The following is a 13,975-nucleotide window of genomic DNA, read 5'->3' on the forward strand; positions in this document are numbered from 1 at the left end:
TAAACTATTTTAGAACATCACTAAACCAGGATACTGGAAGTACCGAATCTTTGCCCAGTTAACTGAATGGTTCTCTTGGTTGTCACTCTCCCACACTCGAAGAATCAATTTTTCAAACTCTCCAAGATAGTTGAACTTCAATCTCTCCTTAATTTTCCTTATCCGAGACATTATATATGTTCTATCATCGGTTTTATATGCCACCGACCCAGCCATAATCAATGGGAACATTAGCCCCGTCTCCAAGTCACTGTTGGTGCTAATCTGCTTTGTAGAGCTCAAAATCAAGTCGAGGCATGCCTCTACTCGAGGATCTTTTCTATTGTATCCATTACGAATCTGATGCAACCGCAAGAACGCAGACCACTGTAGGGCCACCGTAAACTTGGAAAGCATGAGCTTCCCATCATCAAGAGAGTTGTCAATTTGGTATCGTTTCCCGTCTAAAGATGGAGACCAGTTCTGGAGTCTCATTTCGATCAAAGTAGCAAGAGAGTTGAACTTCTTTTCGTTCTCTTTCGAATCATAACGCAGTGTCCTTAGACTGGCTAGTGTGGATATGTTGCCTATCACTTTAAAGATTTCACCAGCTATACCAAACTTGAACCCAAACTTACTGTTTAAGATCCTCTCTATATGGTCCTCATCATAACCCCCAAACTCCATATTATCGACATACGGAGTCGAGCAAGTGCTCAAACTTGATATTAGATCAAGGTAGCAGAACAACTGGATGGAAAGTGGCGCAAACAGACTAACTTTGGCCAACCCACCTCTTTTACCAATGATTTGAGCAGCCTTTTCTAAGGCAAATCCCCAGTAGAGAGAAGTTCCTTCGAAAATCTCCTGAATCGCCAAAAGAAGTATACTCAAAAGAAGGTTTTCGCTGTCCTGGAAATAGTCAACTGTATTTGCAATAAACAAGCTCTGAGCCTTGGCCCTATAGATGGCAGCATCTCTGGCGTACTCGACATTTTCTTCCAAATTTGAGTTGGATCTGTGGGAAGCCGAAATACCAATCACTGGGTACCGAACGTTGGGATCTTCAATTGAAAGAGGCACAACAGTTCTTAAAAAAGCTGTGCTGGTTTTATCAACAAAAAGAAGTGATGAGACATCTGTGATGAAGTACTCCAAAAGTTCGAGTTCTTTTGCCGGAATACTACATGGCTTTAGTAAGCACGACGAAATCAACATGCTCTTTTCTTGTTCATATACCTCAGCCCCTTCAACTGAATCTGGTGATACTTCTGTCAACTGCGACCGAGAATGATACTGAGTTTCCAACTCCAGATTAGGTTCTTTTTCAGGAATGTCAATGGCAAAAGTCGGGGAACGTATCAAGGAGTTCAAGAAGAGCTTCTCCTTGCTACTCAAAAGACTGTTTTCATCGTTGAATAAGTCGCCGGTCAAGTCCATTATGTTGATATTGGATTCTGCCAGAGAGCTGAAAACATCTGTAATCATGGGACTCAACCGGCCCAAAAGCTCGGATTCAAGAGGCCCCAGATTCAAATCCTTGACTGCCGGCGAAGCACCTCCCACCACTCCCTCAGAAACAATGGTGTTTGTATACTTAGTTTCAGATCCTTCAGGCGTAACTCTGATAATTTTCAAAGGCCCAGAGCACTTGATGCCAAGCCGACTACACATCAGACACGTAGGCCACTTCTCATCACATTTCTGTTTTCTTTTCTTACACCCGGCACACGCATTGTGGCTGTACTTAGATTTCGTTTTCTGGTCCACCTTATCTTTGGGGGCTCTAGGTCTCCCCATTTTAGCCACTGGCCGCTCATACGTACACAGAATACTAGCCCGCACACATGCCAGGCATTCTAGCTGGCTGTCACAGGTCTGCTTGAGCCGGTGGCACCGGTCACACGCTCTTTTGGTTGACATTGAGCGTATTTCACTTGAGATAAGATATGAGAATTTAGATACCAGTGCGCGGTGTTTTTTTCATAATCTACTATTTTATTGAGCTACTTAGTGTTCTTTCTCATACTCAAAAGGGGCAGATCTGTGTCAGGCCTGATTTTCGAGAAATTATGGGCATCTAGACATGCTTGTCGGGAGAGCAAAACAGCAGGAGCAGCCCGGGCCTTAATCCCGCTACAGAAGTCTTTTGCAGCCACTTCCCAGGTTTTGCGACCTGCCAAATACTCGTCGATATGTTTCATAAGCTCAAAGGCGTCAGTAATTCCATGATTGCCTGCTTCACCCCGAAACATCGTCATAGCATGGGCGGCATCCCCAGCTAACAAGACCTGGGTTTGGTGGGGCCATTCCACCACTGGCCAGTCGCATAAGTTAATTTCTAAAATGGTGTCTGGGTCCTCAACCGCTCTGTCAACCAACCATTTCAATTTGGGGTTCAATCCCTGTGAGTGCACTTTCATGGCTTCGGTCTTATCAACATTGGTGACAAAAGGCTCGTCGTAGTCAGGGACATTCCATGACAAGTTAACTTGGGCATAATAGACATCTTCTTCCTGAGTGTACTCTGGTGTTGCCAACATTGAGAACCAGAAAAACGTGTTGTTTTCAGGCACAGTTCCCTGAAATAACAAGGGATCAAAGTCGGCGGCAATTTGGTCGGTCTCTGCCTTTGTCATCTTGACACGTGATCCACAGAATCTCACCGGGAGCTGGTACAATTGCCCATTTTCCGGACATATGATTCTTCTAGTCATCGAGTTGGCACCATCACATCCAATAAGCACATCCCCGGTGAAAACAGTCCCATCCAGGCAGGTAACCGTCACCTGAGAATTGGTGGTATCAATATTGTCGAGTTTGCAGTTCCACTGGACGTCAATTCCACTCAATAGCATTCTTCTGATCTGCTCTCTTCTTACCCGCAATCGCTTTGAAGGAGGAATGGACACCACCGGATCCCCAGAGGCGGCATTGATGTAGATGAACTTACCGGTATCTTTTTCATGAAAGCCTGGCAACACCTGGGCCGCGTAAATCTGTTCCACCAAGTCGGGTGGTAATAAAGATTTGAAGTTTTCCAAAGCCCAGTGCAAGGTGATGGCCCAACCGGCGTTTTCTCTGTAATGAACATCGATGTCTCTGTCAAAAATGACAAAATCTATGTTTCTGGCCTTGAATGCCTGAGCAATGAGTAAGCCCACAAGCCCGGCGCCACTAATAAGAAACCTTTTATTTTCAGACATGGTTAGTTTGGTGGATCGTGAGCATAATGGGCCATTAAGTAACAGAAGCAGCGCGCGATAAGAGCGGAATGTTGCAAAGTTCCCACCGATAACCAAGTGCGGTTTGCGGCGCTGGGGCCGGGCTCTTTTGCCGCAGACCACCAGGTAGATTCCGGCCACTAAAACCCAGATTCCGATCCCGCGCCCCATATAAATTGCAACACTTCCACTGCTAACACATCCTTAACAACCAATTAGAATGTCTGGACACGAAGCCGTCAACCCAATCCACCCATCGATGGTGGGAAAAATGGACCCAGCCTTCGTTAAACTTTACGATGAGCATGTCGCCAACACCCCCAATAGGCCCATTGACCTCCCAGTATTGCGTAAGAACTATTCCAAAATCTATTCATATGGAACTGCTCCAGCACCCGAAACCTCCAACATCAGCGACATTACATTCCCGTCGTTCGATGGGGCCGACGTGCGTTTGCGGATCTACCGCCCCGAAGGTGTGGCCGACGACGTGGTGTTACCGGTGCACATTGATTTCCACGGTGGAGGTTGGGGTCTTGGAGACTTGGACACCGAGAGTCACGTGTTGAAGCATTATGTGGATTTGGCCCAGATCTGTGTCATTGACGTCGACTACAGGCTTGTACCCGACTTTGCGTACCCTACGGGACTCAAGGACTGTTTTGAAGCCACTAAATATGTCTATGAGAATGCTGAAAAATTGCATATCAACAAGCATAGTATTTCGGTGGGAGGAGTGTCAGCGGGAGGAAACATCTGCTTAGCAGTGAGCCATCTTGCGCGAGATGTGGGGATCTCGTTGGTGCTTTGTGTGGCCGGTACTCCCCAAGTTGACGATATTGAACCGTATAAAACCGCTGCCGATTCGCCCTACCCATCGTGCCAGGAGTGCGAGTTTGCACCCACTTTGAATTGGGCCCGGTTAAAGTGGTTTGACAAGTTAAAGTGGGACTCGTTGTCATCGGATGCGGCCGAGCGGGCCCAGCAGTTTGAGGAAATCGGGTGGTTCAAGAGTATTATTACTGCACCAGATTTCACCAATTTGCCCAAGACGGTGATTTATACTGCTGGATGTGATCCCATGAGAGACGAGGGAGAGGCGTATGCCACCAAGATGATTAAGAACGGAAATGACGTGGTGTTCAAGAGATATCCTGGAGTTCCTCATCCGTTTATGCACATGGATGCTACGTTGTGGCAGGCATCCGATTATATCAAGAGAACGGCATTTGATCTTGCGGTGGCCCACCGCACCGTGAAGGTGTTTTTTGAATAGGATGTGGAGAGTTGGGGGAGTAGACAATTAGTAGAGAATAAATGAGCAGACTTCAGAAGTTGTAGAGAATTTGTGGAGAGCAATTGGGATGTCAGTGGATGATAGTGAGACAGAACAGAGAACAGAACATGTGCAACACGAGTAGTGTAGTACATCTGTACATCACATCTGTATATCACTTGAGTTATAATAGACAACTACAGCAGCTTTTCTTATCTCTATTACCTACATTCATAATACACTAATACAAATACCGGAACCGCTTGTTCTCGAAATCAGTCAAGTCTGCCCAGGCATTCTCCGTCTCATCTTTATACTCTCCCACATACTTGTCCCTCTTCTTGTTTCTGATATAATAAATTCCCACAATCACCAACGCAAGCCCAATGCTCACACACTGAGTTATAAGCATCGATACCTTGGCAGGCTCGTACTTTGGAGCATCCACCGCACGGTAACTAAGTGGCCCAGTAATGTTACCCAAAGCAAACCCAACACTGATGAAAACAGCCTGCATTCCAATCTTCTTGGTGCTTCCTGACACATTACTACTGGCCCACACTATCGCAAGCGCATATGGACAAGTGATGAAATTCACAAGATAGATACCAATTAAAAGACCCGCTTTGTTGTTACTTGGTAAGTACGACATAAGGGCAGCCCCCACCACTGCTGGAACCAACGTACAACAAATTGTCAAGTACCTTGGAGATCCTCTTTTGATAAAGTAACTGGCCACCACCGACGCAAACACACTCACGACCCCCGAAGGCATTCCCAACAACGCTGCTTCCTTGGAGGTGAACCCAAATGAAACAATATCAATGGAAGAAAAGGTGGAAATGGTGTTGGAAGAAAACGAGATGGTTGCACAGATGAGCAAGAATAACCACCCTTGGATATCAAACAACAACTCCAACGCCTGTTTGGGCTTGAAGATCTTACCGGTGACTCCAAGTTTTCCTTCAGTCAACTTTACAAGCAAAACATACTTTTCTTTCGCAGTCAACTTCTTATTCTCCAATGGAGTGCTAGGAAGTACCAAAAACACGTACACCCCAGCCAAAATATTCAACATTCCAATCACAATGAACATGATTCTCCAGCCGGAGACGGGAGCAGTCAAACTAACGTGCTGGAACAAGAAACTTAGAAGTCCTCCAACTATTTGCCCAATTCCAAGTCCACTATACCACACTCCCGTGAAAAAAGCAGCATCTTTCTTGTCCACAAAGTTGGACGTCAAAATCATCATACACGGAACAATAGCAGCCTCTGATGCCCCTAACAAAATCCGCACCACCAAGATTCCAGCAAAGTTCTGGGTGGCAGCACAGCATGCTGTTAAAATCCCCCAGATCACCACATTAACTCCAAGCACTTTGGCAACTGGGAACTTCTGGATAACAAACATTTGAAGAAACTCAAACACAATGTACGCGATGAAGAACGACATGGGAAGGCGCGAGAACTGGTCGCCTACCAACCCGAGTTCTGCTTGAAGACCCATCACATTACCATAGTTCAACGTAACTTTATCGATAAATTGCAAAAAGTAGCAGAAAGTCATGGGAAACAAAAATTGCTTGGCCAACTTCACCACCACCTTTTCATAGGACGTGTCCTCAGCCTCGTGAGCCTCGACATCGAAGTCGTTGATATACTTGAAGTTGGGATCACTTTGCGCCTGGGTGTGGATCTTAAGGTCTAAGTCTTTGATCTCACCGGCCGCGAACTCCAAAGAAGGAGCCACTTCACTTACGCTTTTTTCCTCGTAAACTGTCGTGTCCTTTTCGGTCGACATAGTAGGTACTGATAGCTGTACAGAACCATTATGGTCTTTTGGTGTCTTTATATATCTCATAAGAACTGACCGGTGGGATTTCCGCACACGCTGATGCTGCGCGCGTGGATGCCTTACGATAAGATAAGCCGGCGACAATACCTAATCTGGCAACCAAAAAGTCCCCGGCATCGATCGGCCATCGCAATTCTCATACTCGGCTTTATATAGAAACATAAGAAAATCCCCCTACAACTACTCAAACCTGTGCACATATGACGATTCCTATTCTGGTGAGCCCTGGCTCAAAAGTTCTTGTAACTGGAGCAACTGGATTTATTGGTGCCCACTGTGTCCAACAATTATTAGACAGAGGGTATGAAGTCAAAACCGCTGCAAGATCCAAAAATAAGTTTAATACCTTGAAAGCATGTTTCGAGGAGCACCATCAACTGAAGCTCTCATTTGCATTGGTGTCAGATATCGGAAACTACGAACAGTTGGTGGAGGCTGTCAAAGACTGTGACGGAGTGCTTCACTTGGCATCACCATTCTCATATACTGTCACAGATATGGAAGCCCAACTTCTTAAACCTGCGTACGACGGTACCGTCACCATGTTGGAGGCCAGTTTGACCGAACCGAAGGTCAAGAGAGTGATTATAACCTCGCTGTTTGCTGCTGTTTATGATGCTTCTAAAGGGTTGCAACCTGACTATGTTTACACCGAGAAAGAATTTAGTCCCCTTACGTGGGAAGATGGGGCCAACACCAAAGATGTTCTGTTGGCTTACAGAGCCTCGAAAATCGTGGCGGAAAAAGCAGCCTGGCAGTTCATGGAGGAGAAAAACCCTCAATTTGATCTTTGTGTTTTGTGTCCTACGATGGTGTTTGGTCCACTTTTGTCGAACCAATTGTTCACTACGTTTGAGGATTTGAACTTGAGCAATTCGGTGGTTTGGACGATTGCCACCAGCAAAGAAGTGCCTCCCACCAAGGGTCCGTTATTTGTGGATGTACGGGACTTGGCGTGGGCTCACGTAGAGGCTTTGGGGAGTGAAGCTGCTTCAAACTCTCGGTATCTTATTTCTGCTGGGGATTTCGATAACCAGGAAATTGCTGATATCTTGAGAGAGAGTTGGAGTGACAAGAAGCTTAGAGAGGGAGTCCCTACGGGAAACCCAGGCCATAGACTTACTGGAACCCACTTCAAGACAGATTCTAGTAAGGCTATAGCTGAGCTTGGTATGACATTTCGTCTGCTCAAAGAGTCTGTTTTGGACCTTTGCGACCAGCTTGCTGAAATACACAATAGAGGGTAGAACGAGCGGAACTGAACAGAACTGAACAGAAAAAGCAAAACAGAAAAACCCTGTCTCACAAAGTTAGCTATACATAGAAATGCACGAGGACTGTACCGAGGACAGTAGAAGACAGCAGATCACCTAGATATTCTCACACCCAATTTCGCAAGTTTGGCTGCGAATATAAGATGTGATCTTAGTCTACAACCAAACATTCTATTCAAATGGAAACCAGAGAGGTGCCCTTAAAATTCCTATGGATATACGAATCCATTCTTATACCACCCGGCAGCAACAATTCACAACATCAGCTCTGATTATACTCAAGATACAGCCGTCTCCCGTATTCAGTCTAAATCTACTCGACTCACACCATTGCCAATTGGCCAACACCACCGCTCTGGCCCCCAAATTCCACCAATATGCTCGTCTTCCTCGCCTCTTTCCAATAATCTCATCCATTCACAACCCCATCACCACTACCTCCAGCCCCATACCCATGCCAATGGAGTCCGACCCCGCACGACCGAAGGCGCATTCTAGAAACTTCAAATCTCAAACTCAGATTTGTGCGGTTTATCTATCATCCAATGTCCGAGTCAATCACCGTAAACATCAAATCTTCGGGTGACACAAAGTACGAGGTGACCACTGCCACGTCCAGCACCATATTGGAGTTGAAGGAGCAAATTTCTGCAAAGGCAGACGTTCCCTCTGACCGTCAGAGATTAATCTATTCTGGTAAGGTGTTGAAAGATACAGAAACAGTGGCATCGTATAAAATCCAGTCAGGCCACACCATCCACCTCGTGAAAAGCGCTGCCAAGGCCGCCGCCACGGGGGGCGACTCCTCCACCGTCAGCACCACCGCCACCGACTCACAATCGACACCTGCGTCCAACCAATCGTCCCAGGTGCCTTCTAACATTTCTGCTGGGCAGGGCGCTTTTAACCCGTTGGCAGACTTGACCGGTGCCCGGTACGCCGGGTACACCCAGTTGCCGTCCGCGTCGATGTTTGGTCCTGACGGGGGCATGAACGCCGCTATGCCCGACCCCGAGCAGATGTCGCTGATGATGTCCAATCCCATGTTCCAAGAAAGTATGAACTCGTTGTTGTCCAACCCGCAAATGTTGGACTACTTCATCCAGCAGTCGCCCCAGTTGCGGGCGTTGGGGCCTCAGGCCAGAGAAATGTTGCAGAGCCCATTTTTCAGACAGATGTTGTCGAATCCAGAGATGATGCGGTCGATGATGGAAATGGGCAGAAACAGCATGGGCAGTGGGGCTGGGTTCCCAGAGCCTGGCACCGGCTTCCCAGCTCCTGGGGCCAATCCCACTGGCGACTCGACCGACGCCACCACCACCACCACCAATACCGGTACAAACCCTCCCAACCCATTCGCCTCTATGTTCGGCAATGGTATGCCTCCTATCGACCCATTCGCCATGTTTGGCGGTGCCGGTGGCGCACAGCCCCCCGCCGAGACAGACTCTCGTCCTCCAGAAGAAAGATATGCCAGCCAGTTGAGTCAGTTGAACGATATGGGTTTTTTTGACTTTGACAGAAACGTGGCAGCCTTGAGAAGAAGCGGTGGTAACGTCCAGGGAGCCGTGGAGTACCTCTTGTCCGGGTAGATATCTCCATACACTATATATCTATTTATCTCCTCCATGTTTGTTTCACGACTGGCTATTTAGTTATTAATTCTATGAACTTATAGAAAGAGCGCGAACTGCCAAAAACAATCGAAACATTACACCAGCACAAATGGACGAGAAAGAATCAACTTCGTCACCAGCGCCGACACACTCTCTGGCCCTGGCTAGCGGTAGCACGGTGCCTGCTGGAGATACGTTGGGTCAACGCCGCCGCATGTTGAATGATGAGACCTTACAGCTTCTCAACAATCCGGTTTCTCACTATGCTCGCACGCCGATGGATTTCCAAGTTGCAAAGTTGATTGGTATTATTCTAGAGACCCAGGGGTTCAGCGTGTCGGCAGAGTTCTTGGACGAGCTCACAGATCTTGCCTTGATATACTTACACCAAACAGTCGATGGAATCAAGAAGTTTACTGAGATTCAAAGAAGAACAAAGCCCTCGTTGAACGATATAAGATACTCGTTCAATCTACGAGACATCGATTATTCCGACCTTTACCGACTGGGATTGGTTGGCAAGAAGGTCTACAACCTTCTGAAAGTACACATCGATGCTGTCAATCAGGAAAGCTTACAGAAGTTGGTAAGTCTACAACAGGTGTCATTTGAGCCTGAAAGTGAGCCGTTTTTCATGAACCAAACATACGAAATCACCAGCTTGGTGCCCCGCCATGTTGCCAAACCCAACTATATCCCCAGCTACTTTCCGGACTTCCCGCCAGACTACACATTTCAAAACACTGCCAATTACAGGGATACCTTGACAGACATGGAGAAGTTGAGGGTCAAGTTGGTGCAAGAGTCAAGGCTCACCGAGAAGTCTTTATACAATTTGATCGAAGAAGACGTCAAATATGATACGCCCATGAGCGAAGACACCGAGTTAGATAGTATAATGAGTCTGGAAATGGAGACTCCAGGACCCCGGTTCGAAGAGCACAAACCCCCTGAGCTTCCCGAGTACGCTGACGACGCTGACGATAACCCCGATGGGATTATACAAGCGGAGGCCAAGAAGCAGCCTGTAGCCAGTGAAAAGCCGTTTGACGTGTTGGCATATGCTCAGAAAAGGTTGGAGATAAAAGCACGTCGACTGCAAGAAATCGAACAGACTCGCAAGAAGCGGGCCGCCAACATATACCTCCAAGCGGAGACGTACTACTCACCTTACGGAACAGAGTCTATCACCTTGGAGAAACAGAAGGAGTTCGATGGACTTATTGAAAAGGATCTCCATCTTGCAATGGTGTCCGTGAAGGCTGGAATGGAGAACCAGAAACTTCATATTCAAGAGATACTAGCCGAAAGGGCTAAGTTGGAGAAGCAAAGAGAAGCGGCCAAAGCTGCTGATACCATCGAATTTGGCTTCAACTTCAACAACAACAGCATTGACAGTGATAGTGATAGTGATGCTGATGGCGAAGACATGCAAGAAATACTCTTTGGAACTGATACCAAAGAGAACTCCTTTCCCACCGATAGGGAGACGAAATCGCCCGAGTCGTCCATGCCTCCATCGTTTACTCCATCTTCAGGGGCACTTGCTCCGGAGTCCTCTATACCTGGGGCATCTCCAGAACCCGAGCTTAAACTCAAGCTCAACTTCTCAGCCCCTGCTTCAACAGCCTTTGAGGCCCCAGAAATCAGCTCTGATGATGATGAGATGGACTTTGATGTTCTCGATGGCTTGGGGTCTCCACCTCCTCAAATGGCCATAGACAAGCCTAGCGATGGCAGCGACGCTTAATAACGACACATAACGAAATACGCAAATAGATAAAGTACTCTGTACCACCGTTCGGCCCTCTATCGCCAGTATACTACTGTGGCTACTCTTGTGCACCATCTCATCCAATGGATAACTTCGCAGCGCGCATGCTCATCATTTCTCCAGTAAACAACTGGGAAGCCCACCCCTATCATATTGCAATCTGCTATTCACCCATCCAATTGTACTAATTCCAGCATCCATACCCACATAACTCCAGCACATGTCAGAAACGGTGCCCATCACGTTGCCGCTGTCGGTACCCTTTCCCGTGACAATCTCATCTATTTTGTGCTCCTCGGGTGATAGCATTCGAAAACGTCAGACCATCTTCAAATACAAATACTGGGACTATCAGGATGACCCAAACTCCAAGGATGATCCACCGCCCAAGATCCGCGTGGAACGCATTGGTGCGTACGAGAGTCCCGTTGAAGGTGAAGTGCTAGGAATCAAAACCCACGAAAACGCAGAAATCAACCACAGTGGTATCGTATTGTGTTCCATCAGAGAGCCATGCGCCCACGCGGTGCAGTACGGCGGGTTGTGCGCCTTATGTGGGAAGGCGGTAGAGGACGAGAAGGACTATACTGGCTTCAACTACGAAGATCGAGCCACCATCTCAATGTCTCACGATAATACTGGGTTGAAAATAAGTTATGAAGAAGCCGCAAAAATCGAGCAGAACTCCACCACCAGGCTCACCCAGCAACGGAAGTTGATTTTGGTGGTGGACCTTGATCAGACGGTGATCCATGCCACGGTGGACCCCACGGTAGGAGAATGGCAACTGGATCCATCCAATCCCAACTACCGAGCTGTTAAAGATGTACAATCGTTTTGTCTTGAAGAGGAGCCCATCACGCCGCCCAACTGGAGCGGGCCCAAGTTGTCGCCCACGAAGTGCTGGTACTACGTGAAGTTGCGGCCGGGCTTGGAAGAGTTTCTTCGGGAAATGGCCGAGATCTATGAAATGCATATCTACACCATGGCCACCCGAAACTACGCATTGGCCATCGCCAAGATCATCGACCCCGAAGGCGAGTACTTTGGAGACCGGATCTTGAGTCGAGATGAGAGTGGCTCGTTGACACACAAGAACTTGAAACGGTTGTTTCCGGTGGATCAGTCCATGGTCGCTATCATTGATGATAGAGGCGATGTGTGGCAGTGGGAAGACAACTTGATCAAGGTGGTACCGTACGACTTCTTTGTGGGGATTGGAGACATCAACTCGAGCTTTTTGCCAAAGAAAAACACCCAAATCACCGGTCCCAGCAAGAAGAGAAAATCAATTGCAAAGTTGGAAGCCATGGAAGAAGACCTTGAACACGAGTTTGCCGAATCGGACAATGGTGATGCTCCAGACAGTGAAAGCGATGTGTCGGATACTGGAGATTCAAAGGAGGACAAAGAGAATATCGATCACTCGCATTCTGCGGTCGATAGACTCGTTGAAATCGGCGGTGGTGAAGACAATAAGAATCTTTTGATCGAGCAGTCACGGTCCCGGACTCTTTCATTGGAGCAACAGCAGCACGACCGGCCATTGGCCAAGTTGCAGCATGATCTTGAAAAGATAAACCACGATCACGAAACTAAGTCCGATAGCGAACACTCAAGTAACGAAAACGACGATGCTGCGAACGACGAAGAAGAGGATAATCTTTTGTACGACGATGACAACGAGTTGGAATCGCTTAAGGTGGCCCTCTCCAACATTCACAACGAGTACTACAAGATTCTTGACTCCAAAAATCCTGAAAGACCGGATTTAACGTACGTGATACCTAATTTGAAGAGCAAGTGCTTGGAAGGAGTGGTGATACTTTTCTCGGGAATTATTCCCTTAGGGATCAACCCTGACTCAGCTGACATTGTCATCTGGTGTAAGCAGTTTGGAGTCAAGGTGGTGAACGAGGTGTACCCTGAGGTGACTCATGTTGTGTGTCGAGACCCCAATAGCACGAACTTCAAAGGAGGACTTACATTTAAGGTCAAAGCCGCCAAAAAACTCATCCCCAACATCAAGATCGTCACTCCCGACTGGCTCTTTGTGTGTTTGAGCAGTTGGAAACAGGTGGATGAAGCTGACTACCTGATTGACGAGGGTAGCCAGAATTGGTATGTCGACGAGAGAGACTTGGATAAGTACCAAAAAGCGTTACAGGAGCAAAAACAGCAGCAACACGAAACGATCATTGCAAGACCCAGGTTTGACTCCATTGCGTCCATGGAAGACTATGACCTTGATGAGGCCAATGAAGAAGTGGATGATTTTCTCGCTGGGCTCAGCGACGATGACGAAGAGGAGAATGAAGACCACGAAAACAGCGACGACGAGGACGACGAAGCGGTCCCTGCCGCCCACGACTCGTTTATTCGAGAAGCATACTTGTCGACTTCGAAAAAGAGATCTCGTGACGACGAAGCTGATGATTCTGACCAAGGCCCTAACGAGGTTCCGCACGCAAAGAAGAATAAGATAGTTGGTAAGGGCGAAGTAGCACCAGAACAAGAGAACGAAGAGGCTGAGTTGTATGAGCTAGAACAGGAGTTGTTGGACGGGTTTGACGATCTTGACGAGTAATGTGTTATAGTTAGTTGTAATATATTAAGGAGCTACCGCATTTTGCGGCCAATTTGCACCCACAATGCCTTTTTTTAAATTAGAGTTAATTTAGACATAGCCACAAACCCACAGTTGTTAAGGCCTGATATTAACCGCCCAAGCAACTGATCGGCAGGTCTTGATTGGCTCTTGTCTAGGCAATGTAGCCACTACACACAAGGACAATTGACAGACGGTGCGCGCACGACAATAAGCCAGCCATTTCTCACTGATTTGGCAAGGAGCGCCAGCAACAGGGGATAGATCGGGTACCCAAATCAGGTATAAGGGGGGGAGTGCACATGATAGATAGTATATTAAGAGACTTGATTCCCCCTGATGGGGTTTCCAGTAACTTTCAATTCC

At 47.3% G+C, this 13,975-nt stretch overlaps 8 protein-coding genes across 8 annotated transcripts; 5 read left to right on the top strand and 3 right to left on the bottom strand. All coding sequences in view use genetic code 12, as the record gives it.

The window, feature by feature from the left end:
* Nucleotides 1-9: 9 nt before the first annotated feature.
* On the bottom strand, nucleotides 10-1,902 carry PSN45_005170 (uncharacterized protein; the record flags this gene model as incomplete). Its single annotated transcript, XM_066158436.1, has 1 exon — nucleotides 10-1,902. The coding sequence occupies one exon, from the start codon at nucleotides 1,900-1,902 to the stop codon at nucleotides 10-12; it is 1,893 nt and encodes a 630-aa protein (XP_066014533.1).
* An 83-nt stretch (nucleotides 1,903-1,985) lies between these two features.
* On the bottom strand, nucleotides 1,986-3,185 carry PSN45_005171 (uncharacterized protein; the record flags this gene model as incomplete). Its single annotated transcript, XM_006685568.2, has 1 exon — nucleotides 1,986-3,185. One exon carries the CDS (start codon nucleotides 3,183-3,185, stop codon nucleotides 1,986-1,988), a length of 1,200 nt encoding a protein of 399 aa, XP_006685631.1.
* A 238-nt stretch (nucleotides 3,186-3,423) lies between these two features.
* On the top strand, nucleotides 3,424-4,479 carry PSN45_005172 (uncharacterized protein; the record flags this gene model as incomplete). The annotated part of the gene is made up of 1 exon (XM_006685569.2): nucleotides 3,424-4,479. One exon carries the CDS (start codon nucleotides 3,424-3,426, stop codon nucleotides 4,477-4,479), a length of 1,056 nt encoding a protein of 351 aa, XP_006685632.1.
* Nucleotides 4,480-4,720: 241 nt separating this feature from the next.
* PSN45_005173 (uncharacterized protein) lies at nucleotides 4,721-6,283 on the bottom strand (the record flags this gene model as incomplete). Its single annotated transcript, XM_006685570.2, has 1 exon — nucleotides 4,721-6,283. The coding sequence occupies one exon, from the start codon at nucleotides 6,281-6,283 to the stop codon at nucleotides 4,721-4,723; it is 1,563 nt and encodes a 520-aa protein (XP_006685633.2).
* Nucleotides 6,284-6,537: 254 nt separating this feature from the next.
* PSN45_005174 (uncharacterized protein) lies at nucleotides 6,538-7,584 on the top strand (the record flags this gene model as incomplete). Its single annotated transcript, XM_006685571.2, has 1 exon — nucleotides 6,538-7,584. One exon carries the CDS (start codon nucleotides 6,538-6,540, stop codon nucleotides 7,582-7,584), a length of 1,047 nt encoding a protein of 348 aa, XP_006685634.1.
* Nucleotides 7,585-8,156: 572 nt separating this feature from the next.
* Nucleotides 8,157-9,203, top strand: PSN45_005175 (uncharacterized protein; the record flags this gene model as incomplete). The annotated part of the gene is made up of 1 exon (XM_006685572.2): nucleotides 8,157-9,203. One exon carries the CDS (start codon nucleotides 8,157-8,159, stop codon nucleotides 9,201-9,203), a length of 1,047 nt encoding a protein of 348 aa, XP_006685635.1.
* Nucleotides 9,204-9,336: 133 nt separating this feature from the next.
* On the top strand, nucleotides 9,337-10,977 carry PSN45_005176 (uncharacterized protein; the record flags this gene model as incomplete). Its single annotated transcript, XM_006685573.1, has 1 exon — nucleotides 9,337-10,977. One exon carries the CDS (start codon nucleotides 9,337-9,339, stop codon nucleotides 10,975-10,977), a length of 1,641 nt encoding a protein of 546 aa, XP_006685636.1.
* Nucleotides 10,978-11,221: 244 nt separating this feature from the next.
* Nucleotides 11,222-13,588, top strand: fcp1 (CTD phosphatase Fcp1; the record flags this gene model as incomplete). The annotated part of the gene is made up of 1 exon (XM_006685952.1): nucleotides 11,222-13,588. One exon carries the CDS (start codon nucleotides 11,222-11,224, stop codon nucleotides 13,586-13,588), a length of 2,367 nt encoding a protein of 788 aa, XP_006686015.1.
* Nucleotides 13,589-13,975: the final 387 nt, after the last annotated feature.

This window comes from Yamadazyma tenuis, chromosome 7 (assembly GCF_029203305.1).
Source record: "Yamadazyma tenuis chromosome 7, complete sequence".
NCBI classification, from domain to species: Eukaryota; Fungi; Ascomycota; class Pichiomycetes; order Serinales; family Debaryomycetaceae; genus Yamadazyma; species Yamadazyma tenuis.